This window comes from Anguilla anguilla, chromosome 15, assembly GCF_013347855.1.
Source record: "Anguilla anguilla isolate fAngAng1 chromosome 15, fAngAng1.pri, whole genome shotgun sequence".
Lineage (NCBI taxonomy): Eukaryota > Metazoa > Chordata > Actinopteri > Anguilliformes > Anguillidae > Anguilla > Anguilla anguilla.
In genome coordinates, this window is record NC_049215.1 from 36526991 (window position 1) to 36550283 (window position 23293).

The following is a 23293-nucleotide window of genomic DNA, read 5'->3' on the forward strand; positions in this document are numbered from 1 at the left end:
TAGTGCGGGTTCGTCGGCTGCCATCTTGGTGATCTGAGGAGAACGCCTGTGTAGATGAGCAAAAAAATAAATAAATACGAGGAGCTCAATGAATTAGTTTGCACAAAAAGGACAGAAAGTTGACAGTGCTGTTTAATTATTTTTTCACTAGTTGTGAGGCTGTATTTTCCGGTGACATGCCGTCTGTTCCTTTGCCTCCGAAGGAGAGTAACCTATTTAAGAGAATTCTGGTAAGTTTGGACTGGAATAGTGAAGAAGTCGGGGAGAACTCAGCCTAGCTAGAGAGAAATATCTAACCGAAACATGAACAGTTAGCGAGCTAGCTGGCTAGCCCCACAGTGGAGGGCAAGACGGGCCTGGCTTTATATAGAACAGCCTACAGCATTTTGGTGTTCAAAAATCCCACCAATAAATCTGGGCAATGTATACTGTGTTTAATTCGGAAGTTTCTATCGACAGTTCGGTGCAGTGGCATTGGGGCTACGTGCGGTGTGTGGAGTTTATTCCAAAATTGCAACAAAGCCCGTGCCGCACACATTGTCGTGGACCAGTAATAATGTGCATAAATACGTATTCTTTATCGAGAAACCATCGTCAAAACTGTATTTTACCTGATCATTGGTGGCTAACCATCTAAGCAAGAAGGTTATACCAATATTACCAGCACTGTGGGCTATGCGTAAGAGAAGAAAGGTGCACGGGACATTGGGGTAGGAAATGACAGGACGATGTGGCCAGCTAGTTTTACGCTCAACACAGTGTTGAATTAAGTGTTTACCGTTCCGGTGCATCCTTGCATAAACTATTACAGTAGTTGTGCTTTTGTGTTGGCCACATTAGCCTGCACAAGATCCGTCCGGATGTTTCCACACACGCTGTGGAAAGGGTCTGGGTTGTTTTGCCCTGTCAATCGCGATCCATTGAGGTTAACTTACTTTGCCAGAAGTGGCGGCATATACTTTAAATGTCACAATGTTGCCAATTTAGTGTTCGTAGAATCGTGTGTCATAAGGAATTCTTAGTGTACACAGCGACTTAAAATGTAACTTAGCATGTAGCTAGCCCTCAGTGGTGTGCTGGTGATCTTAGACAGGGGTTATGTTCCCTGTGAAGTCGGCAGAGAGTTCAAGAATGGCTATAAATAGGTTACTGGACCCGGCCCAGAGGTTGAAATTGCGCTGTCAGGTCCACAAATGCGCCTGTTGACTTTTCGCCAACTTGATTAAGGCATTTAAAAATGGCGTGTCCGATGAACATTAGCTACCCGAGTCATCTGAAACATCTGCCAGATACAAGATCTTATTCAGCAGTAGGTACAGTAACTACATCAGTTATGCTTCTTGTCATTGCTGTGCATTTCAGGCTATTTTTGTTGTCTAAATCAAATTAGTGCTTCCTGGAAATATGCACTATGTTTTTAATTATTTACTTGCCTCACCTCTTCTCCTTAGAAATGTTACGAGCAAAAACAGTACAAAAATGGCCTGAAGTTCTGCAAGATGATTCTCTCCAACCCAAAGTTTGCAGAACATGGAGGTATGTTACCTGGAATGAGATGATGACCGTAGACACTGATGGACAGATTTGAGATTTTTTATGCTAAATATTTCATGTTCAAATATGTCTGAAAGTACTTGATGTTTGGGGGGGGGAGTGAGTTCAGAGAGTTAATATCATCCTCAGGTTAGAATATACAAACCTCTTTGCACTCAAGGGGCTGATTATTAGATTGGATGCTTTTCAGAAAAGCAAGTAAAAACAGGGAAAACTTTTAATTTGACCATGTCTTACTTCGGACATGATCTGTTTATGTATTACATGTAGTGTTATTGGAAGGAGGAATAATGCATTTTGTATTTTGTGGAATAATAACCAGATCACTCCCTCAACATACTTGTATTTCGGGCATTTTTGGATTGTTATTTTATGCACAATTAGAGTCTGTGAAGCAAATTGGGAACAACAGTGACTTAGCGAATCACTGTAACGTATGTTTTGTAAATAGAAAATGCCACTGAAGTGAATGATTAGATCAGGTAGTCAGAGTAGCCTAATTAACAGGAAAAGAGACAGACGGATGTAAACCTGTGTGTCCTTACTACCTGCCCTTGGTACTCAAACCCTGGCTCTGAACCCCGAACCCTGAACCCTGGCGGCACCGCAAAGCTCACTCTCAGTTTCCTGTGATCCGTAGAGACCTTAGCCATGAAGGGGCTGACTCTGAACTGCTTGGGGAAGAAGGAGGAAGCGTACGAGTTTGTCCGAAGGGGGCTGCGCAATGACCTGAAAAGCCATGTTTGTATCCTTGGAGGTCTAACTGTTTCCCCCCCCCCCTCCATCCTGCTGCAAACAGAGTAGAACTGCAGTACTGAAAATCTCACGCCGCTAATTTGATCCAGATAGGTTTCTCCAGCTGCTTCAGTTGACTGGTCTTTTCCATGGTAACTGGATGAATGTGGTCAAACCCAGTTGTGGTTTAGCAGACCAATCTGTTGTACGTCTGCTGATATTTTTTTATTTCTTGGACTCACTCAAAGACATTTTCACAAATGTTAAAGATACAAGAATGTGAACACTGTGTTAAAATGTGATAACATGCTATCATTTGAAAGGATAATGTACCTGTTCAGCAGTATCTCTCAGTTACTCTTAGCCGTATCTGTAAGTTATTCTTGTAGGAACAAGGCTTCAGTTCTCTCGCCTGTTCTGTGCTGGTGAGTATCTGTGCACTGTGGCACTTGCCTTTCCCTGGGTGTTGCCCTGGTGTCCAGGTGAGTGATGTCCATGTGGGTGATGTCCAGGTGAGTGATGTCCAGGTGAGTGTTGCCCAGGTGGGTGATGCCCAGGTGAGTGTTGCCATGGTGGGTGATGTCCAGGTGAGTGTTGCCCAGGTGGGTGTGGTTAAGTGACTTGAGATGACTTGACCCTGGCTCCTTAACCGCATGGTCAGGTTGGCACGTCTACGGCCTCCTGCAGAGGTCCGACAAGAAGTACGACGAGGCCATCAAGTGCTACCGCAACGCCCTGAAGCTGGACAAGGACAACCTGCAGATCCTGCGCGACCTGTCCCTGCTGCAGATCCAGATGAGAGACCTGGAGGGGTACAGGGTGAGCCGCCAGCTGCTGGAACCCATGTGACACCACGCCAGCCAATCACAGCACTGCTTTTTTCATTTTGAATTTGAGGACACATTAGAACCATCAGAGTAACTGAAGCCCTCGACCACCGGTGAAAGGACACTCTCCTCGTTTTCCAGCCCGAACACAGTCATTGACCTCTGACCTTTGACCTGTTGTTTCTCTCACCCAGGAAACCAGGTATCAGCTCCTGCAGTTGCGACCCACACAGAGAGCGTCCTGGATCGGCTACGCTATCGCTTATCACCTATTAAAGGACTACGACACGGCCTTGCGACTGCTGGAGGAGTTCCGCAAGACGCAACAGGTCAGCGCCAAACTGACCAGTTTTAATACTCTATAGATGGGCAGACAGTTTCAATGGAAATATTCAAATGAATAACGCACTCTATGCTGTTGCTTGCTTAATGCTGTGGTAAGAAGGGTGGCGTTAGCCATTAAAATATTTCCTTCATTTTATTCTGTTGCAGGTGCCTCCTAATAAAATAGACTACGAGTACAGCGAGCTGCTGCTGTATCAGAATGAAGTCATGAGAGAAGCCAGCTTGTTCCAGGAATCCTTAGAGCACATAGAAACGTACGAGAAGCAGATCTGCGATCAGATGAAAGTGGAAGAGATCAAAGGTGCGAACCGTATAATCCTCGTTTGGATTCTGCAGAAATAATTTCTGCTCATAAAGAGACCCACAAGCGACGTGAATTCAGTGTACAGCGGCACAGTACACATGCCACATGCACAGTCCCTTATGCATCCTGTCTTTAATTCCTACCATAAGCCCAATCCTACACACACACACACACACACACGCATGCATGCATGCATGCACGCACACGCACGCACACCTAGCAATTCTTCAGCTGAGAGGAAATGATGTGGCTGACTAGGCCTTGGATCTGTCACTGAATACCTTGGAAGAAGAGTAGCCTGAACTTGTGCACAGCAAATTATCTGAAGCACCTCTAATGGTCGCAGATAAAACTGAGTGATGACGGGGGGGATTGAATGCTTCCCACAGTAGGTCTGGTGGCTGCTCTGAGGTTGCGTGGATGTTTGACCCTAACGTGCTCTGGCCCCCAGGGGAGACGCTGCTGAAGCTGGGCCGGTCGGAGGAGGCTGCCAGGGCCTACCGCATCCTCATCGACCGCAACGCGGAGAACTGGTCCTACTATGAGGGTCTGGAGCGGGCCCTGCAGCCGGGTGAGCTAGCCGTTAGCCGCTAGCCTCAGCCCTCTGCTCGCCGCGCCATCGATTTCACTGCACCTGCCCCGGCTCACCTGCCCTAGCTCACCTGCCCTAGCTCACCTGCCCTAAGCTCACCTGCCCTAGCTCACCTGCCCCGGCTCACCTGCCCTAGCTCACCTGCCCTAAGCTCACCTGCCCTAGCTCACCTGCCCCGGCCCACCTGCCCCGGCTCACCTGCCCTGGCCCACCTGCCCCGGCCCACCTGCCCCGGCCCACCTGCCCTAGCTCACCTGTACCGGCTCACCTGCACCATACTCTCCACTCTGTGATGTCTGAAATATAAATCCATGAAAACTCACACATAGCCGCTGCAGTCTTACCATTCATAAGCAGCCATAAAAGAAGCTTTTAAAAAATATATAAAACAGTGAACTGCCCTTAACAACAACAGTAGTAGTATCCCTCACACAAAGTGGCTGTTGGTCATTTATCTGACCCCCAGAGTGTTGAGTAATTTGAATAACAGGGTAGTTTTGCATTGTGCTGAAGTACTCTGGAAAGTTTACCTGACCGGCTGACTCGTTTCCATGGTTACAGGCACCATGGAGAAGAGGCTACAGATCTACGAGGAGGTCGGAAACAGGCACCCCAAGGCTCTGTCCCTGAGGAGGCTTCCCCTCAACTTCCTCACAGGTCTGACCTCACCACCTCTGACCTCACGACCTTGTGTGACCTTCACTTATTATACTCTACGGAGGAATATAGTTTTTCAGTTTTTTTCCCCCCCCTGCCCTCCTCTCCTATTCAGGTGAATTGTTCAGGGAAAAGATTGACAAGTTCCTCAGAACAAACTTCAGCAAGGGTTGCCCCCCATTGTTTACAACTTTGAAATCTCTCTACATTGATCCAGAGAAGGTGAATGCTCACGGCCGCCTTGATGAAATCTTCATTTTTGACCAAAAATAGTAAAAAAAAAAAAAAAAGGCCAAAAAAGCATCTCTAGCACATTTACACAGCAGTGCGATGATTAAAGCTATTAATATTTTGTGGCAAAGAGCACTGATGCATGAAAAGGTCTTGATTCCACAGGCATTGGGATGTATGAGCATAATTTTAGACCACTGATGGGGAAAGTTGGGTTGAATATTTGTCCTCTACGAATGCGTTTTTATAGTCACTGTGCTGTCCTGTTCTCCGCAGGTTTCTGTAATGCACGAGCTCGTCACCGGCTATGAGTGTTCCCTGAGAACGTGCGGCTTGTTCAGTCCAAACGGTATGTGACCAGAACCCAAAACCATTTCTGTTACTGCGTGGACCCTGAATCTCTACAGCACCTAGACTCCTTTGTGCTGACTGACATGATCAAACAACACCATTCAAAGACATTAGACTGGCTCTCCTGCACCTCGAAAATCCTTCAGAGTCCTCAAATTTACAAAACATAAAATCAGGAACTCAGAAGTTTTCTTACAATCAGAAAGAAAAAATGCAAGCGTTGACAGTGGGGACTTCAGCGTTCTGTTGAGAGATGTTTTGTGATCCTGAGAAGCGTTGTGTGATGAGAAGCGGGGACGTGCCCTACCTCTCTCCTCACAGAGAGCGCTGAGAAGGAGCCTCCCACCACGCTGCTCTGGGTCCGCTACTTCCTGGCGCAGCACTTCGACAGCCTGGATAGGAAGGCGCTGGCGCTGGAGTACATCGACGCCGCCATCGAGACCACGCCCACTCTCATCGAGCTCTTCTACGTCAAGGCCAAGATCTACAAGGTGAGGGGCTCCAACACCAGACTCGCGCCAAATGCACCAATCAGGATGCACACTGGCTGCTGTAAGAAGCAAATGCACCAATCAGAATGCACACCAGCTGCTGTAAGGAGCAAACGCACCAGTCAGAATGCACCTACCCTTTTAGCACAAATTAGTTTTTTTTTGACATGCAAATGACCTCGTGTAGCTTAAGGGCCTGCAGGACCAGGCTCCTTTTGGGATGCGGTGCATCAGAGGTGCAGCGTGTTTAGAATCGTACCTGTCTGGCGCGTAACCTGCGGCCTCTCCTCGCTCAGCATGCTGGGAACCTGCAGGAAGCCGCTAAGTGGATGGACGAGGCCCAGTCTCTGGACACCGCCGACCGCTTCATCAACTCCAAGTGCGCCAAGTACATGCTGCGGGCGGGGCTGGTGAAGGAGGCCGAGGACATGTGCTCCAAGTTCACACGGGTACGAGAGCTGCTGTCCCCAAACCCTAACCCACCAATAACATCACCACTGACATCACCTCTGTCACCATCACTAACAGTCACAAACATCACCTCCAACATTATCACAAACATCACCTCCAACACCATCACTAACAGTCACAAACATCACCTCCAACATTATCACTTACATCACCTTCGTCATCATCACAAACATCACCTCCAACACCATCACTAACAGTCACAAACATCACCTCCAACATTATCACTTACATCACCTTCGTCATCATCACAAACATCACCTCCATCACCATCACTGACATCACCTCCATCACCATCACTGACATCACCTCCAACATCGTCACTAACAGTCACAAACATCACCTCCAACATTATCACTAACATCACCTCCATCACCATCACTGACATCACCTCCAACATCGTCACTAACAGTCACAAACATCACCTCCATCACCATCACAAACATCACCTCCATCACCATCACTAATATCACCTCCATCACCATCACTGACATCACCTCCATCACCATCACTGTAGTCAGAGGCATTCTCCACAGACCTCTGGGGTGTTCTGAGCAGTGCAGTGACTGTGACGCTCGTCTTGCTGTGTGTGAGCAGGAGGGCACGTCGTCCATGGACAATCTGAACGAGATGCAGTGCATGTGGTTTCAAACGGAGTGCGCCACGGCCTACCAGAGGCTGGGGAAGTACGGAGACTCGCTGAAGAAGTGCCACGAGATCGAGAGGGTGAGAGAGGGTGCTGTCTCTACAGACGATCTGAGGATAATCGGGTCATGTTCTGGTCATGTGCTTATTAATTTGGAAAGATGGGTAAAGAAAATTGGCATGTTAGAATGGGCCTTTTGGAATATGACCCACACCTGTCATATAAAATATTTTTGTCACCATCATTCTCCCAGTGTAAAAATAAAAAATGTGCACATTTTTTAGTGCCGTGGTTCTGCATGATATTAAAGTATGAAGTGTTTTCCAGTTACAGTATGACTGAAGCGTTAGCCTGTTGAAGTGGATTCATTGGTTTTCCTTGTAAGAAATGCAGTGAAACTGGTTAAACAGTTGAGGTAAAACACAACCGGCTAAAAGCAAAATAGCAGGAAAAACGAGTGAAGAGCAGCATATTAAAATTAAATTACAATTATTAATCCTGCAGTAGTAGTAGTAAATAAAAAGATTACTTATCTTAAGTTTATTGTCTGGCAGCACTTCTTTGAGATCACGGACGACCAGTTTGACTTCCACACGTACTGCATGAGGAAGATGACGCTGCGTGCATACGTGGACCTGCTCAAGCTGGAGGACGTCCTGAGGAGGCACTCCTTCTACTTCAAAGCGGCTCGCTGCGCCATCGAGATCTACCTGAAGCTCCACGACAACCCGCTGACCGACGAGAGCCAGGAGCAGGAGGTCAACTCCGGTGAGTCAGGCCCCGCCACCACCCCCGCCGCCCCTCCTGCTGCCTCTCCAGCCCCTGCCCCCACCCCTGCTGCCCCTCCAGCCCCTGCCCCCACCCCTGCTGCCCCTCCTGCTGCCCCTCCAGCCCCTGCCCCCACCCCTGCTGCCCCTCCTGCTGCCCCTCCAGCTGCCCCGCCACCACCCCTGCCGCCCCTCCTGCTGCCCCGCCACCACCCCTGCCGCCCCTCCTGCTGCCCCGCCACCACCCCTGCCGCCCCTCCTGCTGCCCCGCCACCACCCCTGCCGCCCCTCCTGCTGCCCCACCCACCCCTCCAGCCCCTCCTGCTGCCCCTCCCACCCCTGCTGCCCCTCCTGCTGCCCCTTCCACCCCTCCAGCCCCCGCCCCCACCGCCTGCACTGGCCCCCACCGCCACCACCATCCCGCCCCTCCCGCCCCTCCAGCCCCTCCTGCTGCCCCTCCAGCCCCCGCCCCCACCGCCTGCACTGGCTCCCACCGCCACCCCTCCAGCCGCTGCCCCCACCACCATCCCGCCCGTCCCGCCCCTCCAGCCCCTCCTGCTGCCCCTCCCACCCCTCCAGCCCCCGCCCCCACCGCCTGCACTGGCTCCCACCGCCACCCCTCCAGCCGCTGCCCCCACCACCATCCCGCCTCTCCCGTTCCTCCTGCCCCTCCAGCCCTTGCAGCCCATCCGGTCTCTCCCAACCTCACCCCTCCTGCCCCCGCCCCTGCCCCCGCCCCCGCCCCCGCCCCCGCCGTCCCTCCCGCGCGTTCACCCCGCCGTCCCTCCCGCGCGTTCACCCCTCCGCGTGCCGCTGAGCTCGGGCCGCTGCGTCTGACCCACAGAGAACCTGTCGGCCAAAGAGCTGAAGAAGATGCTGAGCAAGCGAAGGAGGGCGCAGAAGAAGGCCAAGCTGGAGGAGGAGCGGCGGCACGCGGAGAGGGAGCGGCAGCAGAAGAACCAGAAGAAGAGGAGGGACGAAGACGAGGAGGAGATCAGCGGGCCCAGGGAGGAGCTGCTGCCCGAAAAACTGGAGAAAGTAGGAACCTTCAGTGTGAGGGAGTCTGGAGAAAGTAGGAATGACTAGTGTGTGACACAATCTGTGGAAAGTAGGAACCTTCAGTGTGAGAGAGTCCGGAGAAAGTAGGAATGACTAGTGTGTGACACAATCTGTGGAAAGTAGGAACCTTCAGTGTGAGAGAGTCCGGAGAAAGTAGGAATGACTAGTGTGTGACACAGTCTGTGGAAAGTAGGAACCTTCAGTGTGAGAGAGTCCGGAGAAAGTAGGAACCTTCAGTGTGAGAGAGTCTGCAGAAAGTAGGAATGACTAGTGTGTGACACAGTCTGTGGAAAGTAGGAACCTTCAGTGTGAGAGAGTCCGGAGAAAGTAGGAACCTTCAGTGTGAGGGAGTCTGGAGAAAGTAGGAATGACTAGTGTGTGACACAGTCTGTGGAAAGTAGGAACCTTCAGTGTGAGTGTGTCCGGAGAAAGTAGGAACCTTCAGTGTGAGAGAGTCTGCAGAAAGTAGGAATGACTAGTGTGTGACACAGTCTGTGGAAAGTAGGAACCTTCAGTGTGAGGGAGTCTGGGGAAAGTAGGAATGACTAGTGTGTGACACAGTCTGGGGAAAGTAGGAACCTTCAGTGTGAGGGAGTCTGGAGAAAGTAGGAACCTTCAGTGTGAGAGAGTCTGGAGGAAGTATGAATGACTAGTGTGTGACACAGTCTGTGGAAAGTAAGAACCTTCAGTGTGTGAGACAGTGTGTGGAGAAAAAGGGAAGCTTCTGTGTGTGACGGAGTGGAGAAAGTAGGAACCTCCTTCGTGAGGCACAGAAGCTGTTTTTAGTGTGCCATTTTTAGTGTTCAAAAATGAGAGCAGTAACTGCAGACACCCTGAGGCCACAAATTACCCACAAATTTAGTGAGCAATAAAACCACTGAAAACCAACAGACCCTGCGGTTCACCCCCATTCTTTAGAGCAGGGGTGTCCAGTCGCATTCAAAAAGGGCCGGTGTGGGTGCAGGTTTTTGTTTATCTCAGCACTAAGACACCTGATTCTGCTTATCAAGGTCCTGACTGAAGACCAGAAGTTAATTAGTTTAATCAGGTGTCATGGTGCTGGGCTAGAACAGAAACCTGCTCCCACACCAGGCCATTTCAGAAAAGATTTCACAGCCCTGCTTTAGAAGGATGTGCCTGAAAAAAACAGTCACTAAAAGTGCATTTGGATTAATGCTCAGTGATGATATATGTTTGAAGGACAAAGGTGTATTTATTTATACATTTATTTTCTACAGGTTGAAAACCCCTTAGAAGAAGCAATTAAGTTCCTGACACCACTGAAAAACCTTGTGGCCGACTGCATAGACACTCATCTTCTAGCTTTTGAAATCTATTTTAGGAAAGGTATGTTATTAAACTCGCTATGTTTGAAATGGTAAATTTAACATTGAACTTGTCATACATTAATTTAAATGTCTGTAAATCACTTATACTAAGTTTTCACTGTGGTTACAAAACTTAACTTTCAGGAAGTTTTATAAAACTTCTGTTTTAAAGCCAAAACACCCAATAACCTAATGGAAGCCCTGTGTGAGGATCCATGCCTGGTCAGAACACTGTTTAAAATGTCTGCTTGCCTTCCTCGCCGCACAGGGAAGTTCCTTCTGATGGTGCAGTCGGTGAAGAGAGCCTTCGCCCTGCAGCCGGACCACCCCTGGCTGCACGAGTGTCTGATTCGGTTCTCTAAAGCGGGTAAGAGCTGCACACACACGTCTGTGCCTCCGTCTGTGCCTCAGCAGAGCCCGGCGGCTGACTTACCGTTCGTCAGTACTGCAGCAGTCTCCAACGCTCTGCACATTTCACCTCCAGGTCCGACCTTTGACCTCACTCTCAGGAAAGTGAGCGTGGAGAACGGGTTAATCTGCTGTTTTTCTTGCTCTAAATCACTTTCTGATGTGATTTGCATATAAACTTGCTGTATAAACTCGTTATTTGCATATAAACTTGGCAGAAGCTTGCCCAATGTTGCCCAATGTTATAAAAAAGTGTTCTGTTGCGGTTTGGCGATTCCCAGCAGACGCTGGTACAGATGAGATTTCAGCACGCGGATGTGTCTTTCCATAATAATGAAGCTCTTAACGTGCGCTCGTGTTTCAGTGTCTGACCACAGCAACCTTCACGAAGTCGTCTACAAGGTCCTGAATCAAGAAATGCAGAAAATCTTCGCCAACAAGAATTATGACACCTTCAACGATGAATTTCTGAAAAGCAAATCCAGCTCCATCCAACATCTGCTTTCAGGTACTGTCCCCAGACGTTCTCTGACACACTGTTGTGAGTAACGCAGCAGTGCTCTTCAGTGCTGTTGGCCTGATCTCGTCTGCATCCTGAAAGTGCGTTGCTAAATGTTCCAGGTGCCAAAATGATGTATTTTCTGGATAACTCGAGGCAAGAGAAGGCCATCTCCATTGCCACGCAGCTGGAAGAGACCCTGCAGGACCGGAACGTCCAGGTAACCCCCGCGAAATAACCGTGCACGCTGACCCCGCCCACAGAACGGGCGAGGGGCGAGGCGCAGTCTGCAGGACGACCGAATCTGAGCGCCCCGCGTGAGCCTTCTGGGCTGGGAGGGTGCTCTCTACCGGTTACCCTCCCTGCTCTCTACCTGTTACCCTCCCTGCTCTCTACCTGCTACCCTCTCTGCTCTCTACCTGCTACCCTCCCTGCTCTCTACCTGCTACCCTCCCTGCTCTCTACCTGCTACCCTCTCTGCTCTCTACCTGTCTGAGTAGAGCAGAAACACACCACAGGAAGGCTGTGTGTTCGGTCTCGGCCTACAGCCTGTTTTACTGACCTGCTCTCCCAGCTGGTCTTGGTAGCTCCATATGTAATTAACCCTTATTTGAGCTTATGGATTTTTTAAATGTCATGTGGTCATCCTTATTTAGTGCATTATGCCCCGCTGTAGTTCTGCTTATTAAAATGTCCCCCCCCTGCCCCCCCAGTCCTGCAGTAAAGTGCTGGAGGCTCTGCTGGACGGGAGCTTTGGCAGCTGTCCATCACAGGCTGAAGAGTACCGCGTCGCCTGTCACAGACTGTTTCCCCTGGCAACCACCTTCATGCCCCCCGTCACCGAGGACGACAAGGGCTCCACCCCCAGAAACAACGGCACCATCAATCACGAGATGCTAACCAATGAGATCTGAGCCTGCCCAGCGCCAGCCACACCCCCTCCCCCCCGGACACACCGCACAGAGTGATGTGTGATGGCGTTTTAATGCTGGAGCTGACCCCCCCTCGCCCCCCCCCCCGTGGTACAGATGAGGTAGAAATCTCACACGCTACCCAGGCTTAGCCACGCTCCGCTAACATCCGCTACTTTTATTTTTTCGGGTTTGAAAATGCTGCCATAACTTTTACTTTTGTCCTCAAGGATTTGTGAAACAGGGAAAAAAGGTGACTCCTAGTGGCGAGTGCGTTTGCTAGCGCCCGTCCCACCATTACACTGCAGGAAAGGATCTACAACGGGAAAAAGACTGAAAAGATCATCTGTGGAAACTCCAAGGAAAGAAGCAGGACTGTTATGAAACGCAGTGGCACAGTAGAGCTTTTTACGCCCTTTTTTTTTTTTTCAAACAACAAAGGCGATTTTTATTTTCAGCCAGATCATCGGTTATGTGCATGAGAAGACTCGATGCCTTTCTGAAAAACAACAACTGCGAATGACGGAGAGAGAGTGTTTGCAGAACGTCCTAAAGCTGCAGAAGATTTTCTTCAACCAACCGCTCTGCTCGTTTTTTTTATTTTGGCGTAGTTTTTAGAAGTTTCCACGCAGAGCGTCAGATAAAACCAGTAGTTTCAGACATGCCTTACGCGTTATTGGAAGTACAAAATGCTGGTCTTTTTACTGAAGACAATGCAACGCACTGATTTTCTTTTTTTTCTTTTATACGGTCTGATCTGGCCTTTTGCACTGTTAACATGGTTTTAAAACGGTATCTTCCCAAACGATGAGCTCTCATCCATTAGTCCTTGAGCATGTTTAAAAATAAAATAATAATAATAAAAAAAGTTTAAAAAGTCCCTCTCAGGGCGAGTTTGTATTTGATGGCTTTTTAAACCTCAGTAGTTAGTGGGGCTTTACTGTTGCTGGACCCCAGTCACAGGGCTGGGGGCGGGGGGGCGGGGGGTCGGGGGGGGGGGGCTGTTATTTGACGGACGTTCTTGAAATGCTATTTTTTAACTGGCTCCAGGTGTGTCTTTATGCAGAATATTAGTTCATGTTTGCCGTCTTCTGTGGAGAAACTCCCGTGGTTATTTCAAAGTTGACTTTTTTTGTCTGAATTGTTCTAATAGGCACTTCAGTGTTACGATCACTCTGTTTTGTTGGTTTAGATGGATAGCGCTCATTGTGAATAATGTTTAATTATTTAAAGGAGGGGGGGAGGGGGGGGTTTATGGCTGAGTAATAACCCTCCACTTCCCTCTGTTTTGCTATCTTGCAACGTGTATGGAATTCTCAAGAGAAGTTTCACTGTAAAGTTTTGCCAATCTATGTAATGCTGTAATAAATTATTTTCTACTCAAATGCGGTTTCCTCATTTCCCCTGTTCACTTTGACCCCGCGTGAAAGTCAGTCCCAAGGTGAGGTCACTGCTTTGCACCTCCTACAGGGAGAAATTAGAATTGCACAATAATATTGGGGCTATGTCCACATTGGGGCCGTTCCCATATCGGCTGATAAAGTGAGACTATAGCTGATAGGGTGATGTATGCACCAGAGAGCCTGCACCAGAGAGCCCGCACCAGAGAGCCCGCGCCAGAGAGCCCGCACCAGAGAGCCCGCGCCAGAGAGCCTGCACCAGAGAGCCCGCGCCAGAGACACTGCTCCAGAGAGCCCGCACCAGAGAGCCCGCGCCAGAGAGCCTGCACCAGAGACACTGCGCCAGAGAGCCTGCACCAGAGACACTGCGCCAGAGAGCCCGCGCCAGACTAAACCAAACGGACAGCAATGCTGACATTAATAGCAGTTGACCAATCCCTCTGGAGCTCAAAAGCTGAAATTAAACATCAAAAAAATACAAGACAACTTCTACCCAAAATGACCAATGTTCACTGAATTCTGTAGTGAACAATTTCACGCCTTTTGTCTAAGATAATTTACATATGTATAGCATGGGCTAAATTCCAGCCCACATATTGTAAGGTTATTAGGGCATTTAAAGTTGTGGGAAAGTAAAAGGACTGAAGCCCTCTCCATAAACACTGTTTTCTTATCAGAAGAGCAGGAGACTGAGCTGGACAAATGAGGCAGATTAAAGATGCGTCTCATCGTCGAGAGCGTGTGAAAGCAGAGATCACACACTCCCTGCTCTGTAAGTGTGAGCTTTCACACCTCGGGCCGAGCCTGACGCGGCACTACCCGACACGTGCGCTGGGAATACAAACAGAGAGGCGCAGCTGCAAACACACCGCCTGCTATCCCATCTGCCCCGGCGGCCCATCAGCCACACGCGGCGCGTGAAGATCTCCGGAGGCGTTAAGACTCGCCACCTCCGGGAGAAAAATCCCAGCGTGGGGGCCGGCAGTTTGTGAATGAGAAACCCAGAGGGACCATGAGACACGGATCAGCACACAGGGACGAAAAGCACTAAACGGGATTGAGCCCTGATATTTGTACTTTCCTGGGCAAATCCATTGTCTTCGTCAATATACAGACCTTACATTTAAAAAGTTAATTATTGAAAATTGATCATTACATAAACAATTTAGATTAAGCACCATGCTCAACAACTGAAATACTCCACCAAAAAATGTTTCTATTTTTTAATTCTCAAGTTCAATTCTGTCACCACTTCACAGCTTGATGAGAAATTGTTCAGAGAAAATGAAGAATCCATTTCCACACAGTTAAGCACAATCTTCACCTTCGTTGCCATATTAGCGTGTTATAGTTTCAGGTTAAAAAACAGCCACAGACCCTCACTCACGCTGAACATTTCGATTTATTAGCCGAACATTGCTATTTCAGAGGCATAAATAGAAGTCCTGAAAGTTCTAGACATGTAAGCTGTCATTCCCCTATGTAACACTAGGTGGCTCTGTAGACTCACAGTACTGAGAAATTCTGATTATCCTTATATATTATTGACTAATTGCTATTGAAGGAGAATAAACTGATCTCGTCAATTAATTTAAATATGAACAAATAACTTATGAATAAATACATTTATGTTTTTGGCAACTGTTGTCAATGAATGAGGTGGTCCGACACTTCAGCAACCACCAAAACGTGGAAGAGTTACTATATAGAATAGTTATATATAGAACAGTTAAATTAAGAAAAGCTCTCATTAAAATAGTATAATTACTTACTACTACACAGGAAAGGAACTTTATCAAAATTAATATTCTTTCATCAAAAGAAATCACTTGTTCTCTGAATCCCGGGAAGAATAACTTAGATTTTATTCATGCCAGAAATGTGAGTATTAATTAAGAACCCTTGTCAGGAAGGCACTGTTTACAGAGTAATTATAGGCTACACCGTTTCATTCAAGTGAAAATAATTCTATTGGTCATTCAAATATTTAAAAGTGGAAGTCGTAGTATATTATTTTAAATACATGTCATCTACACGTTTTCTCGAACTTATCATTGCAAAAATAATGGTACTTGTGATCCTAATTAATTTTACACTTATTGGCAATGCTATGCATCGGAGAACCTTCAGAAATTAGCTGGATAATCAATTAATATAATAATATAAGGTAGGCCTCAATCTCGAGGTCAATGAAGAACAAGCATTTTTGTCAGAGCAAATACATTACTGAATTACGAGTCATTATCCTCATGGTACATTCCATATACAACTTCTTTGCTATGAATTGTTTATCCACTTGAAAGTATTTGCTTATTGCGTTACTGACCGCTCATTTTCGTGCCCGGTTATTTATACCTTTACAAATAGCGACACAACTTCCTAAAAGACTGTCCAAAACCACTTCAGAGTAAAACAGTAATCCCTGAGTTTAACTATAGGCTAATCAAAATATCTGAATGTCAGATAAAGCCCGGATTTAGCAAAGCAGCATACAGGTGCGCTTCATGTTTAAGTTCACCTGCTGGGTCAAGGAAAATGCGATTTTCCGTAAAGGTGAGTCTTCAGACCGAAATGCGAGGCCACGTGACTCCGATGCCCTGTACACGCATCAGATTGGTAACCGCGTCCTGTCATACATGATCCTCTCCCAGGAATATCTATCACCATCATCACCAACTTTGATCTGTCTGAGTCTCCCTACACAGTGCACAAAGCTTCGGAGTACAAGACACGGTCACATGGGCTTAATATATCCAATAGTTATGAATAGTCTGTTACATCGGTGCCCTGCAATGATTTTCGGGCAGAGCGTTTTCGAGGTAATTACCGTCAGTGATTAGCTGCGTAACCCCGTAACATGGGCATATGGGGTTACAGACGGTAAAGAGAAGCGGGTGACCCGGCCTCCACCCCCTTCTCCTTCAGACCCGAGTGAGTCACCGCCCCCTGTCAGCGCTGCGGAGTATTTAAAAGGAGAATGGAGCGGAGACACGGCAGCGGAATCTGCGAGACGCAAAGAGTCAGACGCGGGAGAACACAAGGCTGCGCTGGGAACTATTAGCGAAAGGACTTTTCCTCCTCCAGTCACTACAAGTGATCGCAGGATACAAGAGACAGAAGCGAAGCAATGAAATCTCCCAGAATGAAATCCCGGAGCAACTGTAAGTTCTGAGTTCATCCTCTTTGTTGCATACCTTGGAACGCGACCACTCCTCGCCGTAACGACTTTTGTTGTGGGATTTTGCCTGTCACCATGCTGGCTGATGATGGTCACATCACACCTAAAATGTTTCGTTAATGTGTTTGAATGAATGCTCGATTCATTTATGTACTCTAGAAATGTTTTGCAGAGAAATTTTAAGTGGTATAGATGTGGTTTTATAAACGATCTAGAGCCTATATACTAGTAAGTTAAACTGAAAACCAAACAAAATAGCCTAATACTTTGGACTAAACAATTTAAAGCAACGTTAATGTCACCAAACAGTGAGGCGCAAATTCTCGCCCGGTGGTAGTGATAAATAAGTGTGCTTTGTTAAACGGGACCCTTGTATTGGCAAGCTCTTTGCCTCGTTATGCCCTGCCTGTCAGGCTAATTAAAGTAGCCTAACGCGCAGCATTGCGTATCCGCAGCGCAATTTCTCGAAGAGGACGACGACCTCAACGCCGTGCTGTGCGAATTCGACGCAGTGATTGAGGATTTCACATCTCCGGTGGAGAAGAGACATTTCAGATACGAGGAGCACCTGAAGACGATGAAGAGACGGAGCAGCGCCAGCGTCAGCGACAGCGGAATCAGTGACTCTGAGAGTAAGTGCCATTGACATATTTATTGTACCAGCGCCGTTAGCGCTATTAGAAAAAGAAAAACTTATAGGGAATGTGGAACAGGTGACTGTAGACACTTCTTTGCGAGTTTTTCCTGACAAACCGTACGGCGAGCAGCAAGTAGCAACATTGTCACTAATTTAGCGTTCTGCAAATAAGCGCCGGTGACCGCGGCACGCGGGTAGTCTACATCGCGAAATCATACCAGATTCTTAACGACCATCCGAAGCGACTAATGCACTATGAATATCAACAACACAAGAGCAATAATCAAGAAAAACCACTGCTAACTTATAAATGGGCACACTCTTATAAAAACAGGTGTATAGTTACATATGCTTTCTCTTGGTTCACTTGTGTTTGAATGGGGCAGAACAGTACTTGCAGAACGCATTCACTACTTATCGTGATTGATGTAGAAATGTTTGGCAAATGTCACGCGGTGTTTGAAACTGATACTCTCTCCAGCATTCCGGTCAGGCACAGTGTCAAATCGGCGAATCCTGTGAACACCAGTGCGCGCGCGTACACAGTGACAGGAATGTTCCACACCCTCTCTGCACATTGGACTTACTGTAATTATTCATCCACCTGTGTCACAGTTTAAGGTCGTATACTGGAAAATTTTAAAATAACTTCGGAATTTTAAGTCGACCCCGGAAAGAGAACTTTTAACGGCAAAACCGAGATTCCCGTGTTTAAGAAGGTTTTATCTGTTCCAGAGTTTTGGCAGAACTGTACAATTTCCATAACCTACGGAAAATATTACATCAGACCGAGTGGAAAATGCTTGCAAGTTCTATATATTTATAGACGGACCGCATTTACTCTACTACGGTGTCAGCACTTTATGATTGTCAAACGGTTGACGGAGGACTTGTTGAAAGCAGAACAGCCGATGACGAGCCGAGAGAAAGGGGCGGTGATGGAGTAGGACACTGCGGGTCTGTGAGGACAGGTAGCCGTTTCCATAGCGCACTCCTGGCGGGAGATCAGAGATCTGGATCAGGCCCAGATTCCGTCTGAGTGGGGAGGTAATGGCAGGAGAGGTGCCCCACCAACCCCTCCCCAAAAGAGAGGCCAGAGGCTGGCAGTGCCAGGCTGGTAACGCGCGGGACCTGTGCCAGTGCGTGAGGGCGCCGGGCCCAGGACTCGTCACCAAACGGGCGCGAGTGTTCATTTTGGGCCAGAGCGCTGGTGATGTGCGCCTGTTGATATTGGAGCACGGATTTCTTCCACTCGTAAAGGGGGGGGGGGTGTTTGGGGGGGGTCCCTCTACCCGACAGAGAACGTCAGGGGGCAGAAACGTAACCCTGTCAGTCAGCGGTACTTCTGAGTCGCTCGTCTTTCACAGACGGTTGGAAACAAGTGAAAGGAGGTCAGCCATCCAACCTATAAAAACATTTCTGAAAATCTAAAAATTCAGCCGTGTTAAGAAACTTCAAATAATACAGCGACATGCCTTTGGTTTCGGGTTCTGAGGAATTGTCTAAAACCACATTGGGTGACAAGATGCAAGTCCAGCAATGCACTTCTTTGCACAGTGGTGGAATGAGGGTTCTCTTAAGTTAAAAGTAAAAAATGCCATTTTATGGGTTAGTTTTGGTTTGAGGAAATGGGCAGTAATGGAAGAACCTTTCCTTTACAAAGTTGTATTCATGGAAATTTTCATTTATTTCATTAAATTCTATTTCCTATGACGCAGAGTTAGACCAAAGCTAGGCCATTCCAAATGTATTTAGATAGAGGCTATTCAGTTTGGCAACACAAGCCAGCTGCTTTAAGGGGACACAATCCAAAACACTCTCAGGCCTGGAGGCTAAACCAGGAGGGGAGTTTTCTGACTGAGTCTGTAATATTCATTAGCGAGCAGAGTCCCATAATAATACTGATACACATGCAGAACTCCACTGCACACATACAGTTACTATCTGTGGAGCCAAGAAACCAAACCTACAATACTTAGATTGATTCATTTCAGTGGTTTGAAATTCAGCGCTTTTAAAAAACTATAAAAAATAGGAGTTGAAAAATGATCTATAAAGTGTTGCCACTAAGCTCATATAATGAAAGATCTTGCTCCTCTATGTAAGAGAGGCAAAAATGACTTCATATGCCACAGCTGTTTAAAATGCTGTAATCAGTTCAAAGAGTAAAGAAACTGGATAATGCACCTCTTCAGCAAAATCAAGAACGTGTGCCATCGACTTTCAATGTAATGTAATTCAGTTTAATGTAATTTGCTAGAAATGTCGCTAAACTACTTGAGACAACTGCTATAGGCATTGCTGGAACATACGATTTTATACGGAAAACCTAAAAAACAATTTTATGCAAATCTCTTCAGTTTGTTTTGGCTACATACCTGACAGCCCGCGTAGAGGTGTGACATCACGGCGGTGTCTTTTCATGTGCGAAGCAGCGCAGATGTGCCCGCTCTCGGCTCTCAGCTCTCAGCTCTCGGCTCTCAGCCCGCAGCTCTCAGCTCTCAGCTCTCAGCCCGCAGCCCAAGACATGAAAGGCGAAGCGTGCTCGAGCGCGCGGTGGAAAAAGAGAAGCTGTCATTATCAGAGAATGCACTGATTACACACCGAACCTGCTCCGCTAACAGACCAGAAAACACTCTCAACACTGCACGCTACAGGGACCCACGTGCTGGCTGTGTGTGTTTGTGTCTGTGTGTGCGTGTGTGCGTGTGTGTGTGGGCGAGTGTGTGTGTGTGTGTGTGTGTGTGCGTGTGCGTGTGTGTGTGTGTGTGTGTGTGTGTGTGTGTGTGCGTGTGTGTGTGTGTGTGTGTGTGTGTGTGTGCGTGTGTGTGTGTGTGTGTGTGTGTGTGTGTGCGTGTGTGTGCGCATGTGTGTGTGTGTGTGATATTGCCCTGTAATCACTCTGATAGAAGCTCCTCCACCTGTCTGTGGAGCACACAGAGGGTAACAGACGTTTGTTTTCTTTTCTCTACAGGTGCAGAATCTCTCAACAGAAACAGCCTCAGTTTCAGTGATGAGAAGCTCAACTCACCCTCCCCCGTCTTCTCCCCCACCTCCCCCTGCGCCTCCATCACCTCCCCCTGCGCCTCCATCCCTTCTCCCAAAGGTGAGCTCACCTTACGTGTGAAAGGGTGTAAAAACAAAAAAAAGGACGACAGATCCACACATCCTCAGATCCATTCTTAGATACTGCTCCTTCAGCTCCCCCTGGGGACCAAACAGAAACATCACCAATTTGATTTCCTCACCAGTATTTTGTTTTTATGTTTTACAGCCTAATTAAATATGCGACCTTACTGTGTTTCTCTAGGACATCCATTTATTATCAGTCATTTTATCTCTAATGTATTACGGTTAAGGGTGAGGGCTGTACTTGCTGTGTATTTAGTTCCTTCAACTGAACTTCACCTAGGATCACCTACGAATTTTCACAGTTCATCTTTTCCCCAAAAATGACATTTCAAGTTCTAATAAAAAAAGTAAAATAATTAGTCAGTGTGACACTACTGTAATAATCCTGGGTGACCCACTCAGTCGGTCGCGCTGATTAAACCACTTTCCTTTGTTCGGTTTCAGCCAAACTCGGAGACACTAAAGACCTGGAGGACTTTATTGCTGACCTCGACAAGACATTAGCAAGTAAGTGCTAATTCCCCTAATTAACCGGAGTCCTGGAGCATTCACTGCCGAGGGAAGCTGCCGAAGGCCAACTGATGCATTAGAGAGGATTCAATCCATTCTATCCACAGAAATTCAGCCACAGAAGTGTCATTTTCATTACATTACAGTACAGGCATCCAGAGCAACGTACAACAAGGTGTATAACCAAAACACCAGGACTGCTCTATTTCTGTAAAATAGCGCAGTCAATCAAATAAACATACTTTCCACCAGGCTGTGGATCAGCGCAGGTGCACCTGTACTCATCAATATTGAGATGCTACTTGGACAATTTGGCTAAATCAACTGCCGCAAAGCATTTGAGCTTGTTGCAGATTCAAGTCATTCATTGGGTGGACAGTTATGAAGAGCTCACTCTCTCTGATTCATGCCTACATGACTGTGACAGTCAACAGAAATGGTAGTTGGAGTTTTGAAGATGATACAAAAAGGGTAACCACAATTTATCAGAAGAATCAACAAACAACATTTTAATGAGTGAAATGCCATAAACTGCATGTGTCTTTGTAGCAGGCATCTGTATAAGCTGTAAACACACTAACAGTGTGATCTAGAGTGGAGTAGGAGAACATGAGTCTCTACTGACGTCTTTAGCACTGCAGGTACAGAATGTTCCCTGCTCATTACAGTGAGGTTCTGAAGTGAGAGAGTGGGGATTAGTTTTATGAGGATGTTGAGTTATGACAGTTGACATACAAACACGGGACAGTGGTTTATGCGTGCTATGGGCACTAGGACCCAGGAGTTCATACTGACCATAATCTCTTTCCTCTGCAGGTATGTGACCTGAAGCTGCAGTGACAGGGCCGACACCCTCGGGGGTTGGGGGGGGCAAACAAATCAGTGGGCCCCCGCCCCTCCCATCTGGCACAGGCTGGCCAACCTGGAGGCGGAGCACAGTGTTAATATTACAGACTGACCGTGACACACACTCCAGCCTGCTCCAACTTGGGAAACCTGAGCGAAAAATTATTTAAAATGGCTTTTTATAGGATTATATTTGGAATTTTATAGAGCTGGTTATTGTAAATTTATCAGTGCAGTACATTTTTGTGAAATATATTTTTGTATCTTGTGTAAATATTGTTTCAGATTCTATTGCCTTGGCTGTAAGACGCATGTAAGATTCTTCCATTTGTAATTTTTTTATGATTAGCTGTGTACTAATAACTGTGAACCTAAAGTCTTAACTCACTAGTAAATCTGGAGAATTAATGCAGATCAGAAGGGATTTAACACAACTAACACCTCCCAGTGACGACATTAAAAATGGGCAATGTAGCGTTTAAGTAAACTATATTTATTCTCAGATATATTCAGCAGGACTGTAGGGACCGTGGGACCCACGGTCGGCATGTTAATAACAGCACAGCGTTCGGAACGCTGAGTCCAGATGATCCAATCAGCGGCCAAGAAAGTGGAAAAGAAAAAAGTGCTAAACGCTCCGATTCATCGCGGCTGTCACAAGGCAATAATGACCATCGCAACTCATTCAAAAAGCTGCTGTAAGAGGTACACACAATACCACGTATGCAGAAGTGCATCATACCAGAAGCAAAGCACAAGATTTATGAACTAGTGTCAGTGATAAAACTACAAGGAAGTGGTCCCTAAAAGACGCTGTAAAGACGTTCAGTGTGTCTGACCGGAATCTGACACTTCTCTGTGGATCCTATGACATTATTGTACCGTCGCTCCTGACTTTTGTGTCTGTGGCGAATAAAAAAGTTCATTGAAATGGCTTCGTTTTTGGGAGATTAATTACGGTAACGTACCCATGCCTGTCAGGGTGAGGATGTTTTGGGATTTTTTACAGAGATTCGGTTCTGCAGTGAGCATCTGCTTCCTGTCGTTCACATCCTGCACTTTCGTTCGGTTATTAAGAGTGAAACAGACACCCAGCGTTACTGCAGCAGGAGAGATTAAATCCTACAACTCCACAGAACTGAACTCTGAATCACTGAAAAATTAAACCCAACAAACACATGGTCATCCAGCTTAGATGTGCCTGATCCAACAACTAATCCAACAAGCCAAATAAGAGATTCAATCAGACGAGCACCGGTAGACAATAGGTTCCAGGTCCACGGCTGTCTACCCCAGTGTCCATACAAATTCAGGGCAACATCTGTGTAGCATTTGCTTCCTTAAATTCACTGAATGATATCACTACATATGCATCTTCCCGAGCTTACATTCACACAGTGCCTATTACTTCTATGGC

The 23293-nt window shown here is 47.1% G+C and overlaps 2 protein-coding genes across 2 annotated transcripts; both read left to right on the forward strand.

The window, feature by feature from the left end:
- The first annotated feature begins 9 nt into the window (after positions 1-9).
- Positions 10-13558, forward strand: LOC118214104 (N-alpha-acetyltransferase 16, NatA auxiliary subunit-like). Its single transcript, XM_035393670.1, has 20 exons — positions 10-230; positions 1452-1536; positions 2195-2299; positions 2951-3108; positions 3311-3445; positions 3609-3762; positions 4217-4336; positions 4919-5014; positions 5130-5236; positions 5522-5594; positions 5918-6087; positions 6384-6536; positions 7153-7281; positions 7756-7969; positions 8813-9006; positions 10266-10374; positions 10624-10722; positions 11128-11271; positions 11385-11482; positions 11976-13558. The coding sequence occupies exons 1-20, from the start codon at positions 177-179 to the stop codon at positions 12174-12176; spliced, it is 2598 nt and encodes an 865-aa protein (XP_035249561.1). The 5' UTR covers positions 10-176; the 3' UTR covers positions 12177-13558.
- A 2947-nt stretch (positions 13559-16505) lies between these two features.
- rgcc (regulator of cell cycle) lies at positions 16506-22809 on the forward strand. The gene is made up of 5 exons (XM_035392940.1): positions 16506-16734; positions 17207-17383; positions 20363-20494; positions 20965-21027; positions 21847-22809. Exons 1-5 carry the CDS (start codon positions 16701-16703, stop codon positions 21852-21854), a joined length of 414 nt encoding a protein of 137 aa, XP_035248831.1. The 5' UTR covers positions 16506-16700; the 3' UTR covers positions 21855-22809.
- The last annotated feature ends 484 nt before the right edge of the window (positions 22810-23293 follow it).

What these genes read in the sequence shown, in the direction of transcription:
- LOC118214104 (XM_035393670.1), top strand. Translation starts at nt 177, where the DNA reads ATGCCGTCTGTTCCTTTGCCTCCGAAGGAGAGTAACCTATTTAAGAGA. An exon ending in AGTTCCGCAAGACGCAACAG is followed by an intron (nt 3,446 to 3,608) that starts GTCAGCGCCAAA and finishes ATTCTGTTGCAG; the next exon opens with GTGCCTCCTAATAAAATAGA. An exon ending in TCCCCTCAACTTCCTCACAG is followed by an intron (nt 5,015 to 5,129) that starts GTCTGACCTCAC and finishes TCTCCTATTCAG; the next exon opens with GTGAATTGTTCAGGGAAAAG.
- rgcc (XM_035392940.1), top strand. Translation starts at nt 16,701, where the DNA reads ATGAAATCTCCCAGAATGAAATCCCGGAGCAACT. An exon ending in CGGAATCAGTGACTCTGAGA is followed by an intron (nt 17,384 to 20,362) that starts GTAAGTGCCATT and finishes TTTTCTCTACAG; the next exon opens with GTGCAGAATCTCTCAACAGA. An exon ending in CTCCATCCCTTCTCCCAAAG is followed by an intron (nt 20,495 to 20,964) that starts GTGAGCTCACCT and finishes GTTCGGTTTCAG; the next exon opens with CCAAACTCGGAGACACTAAA.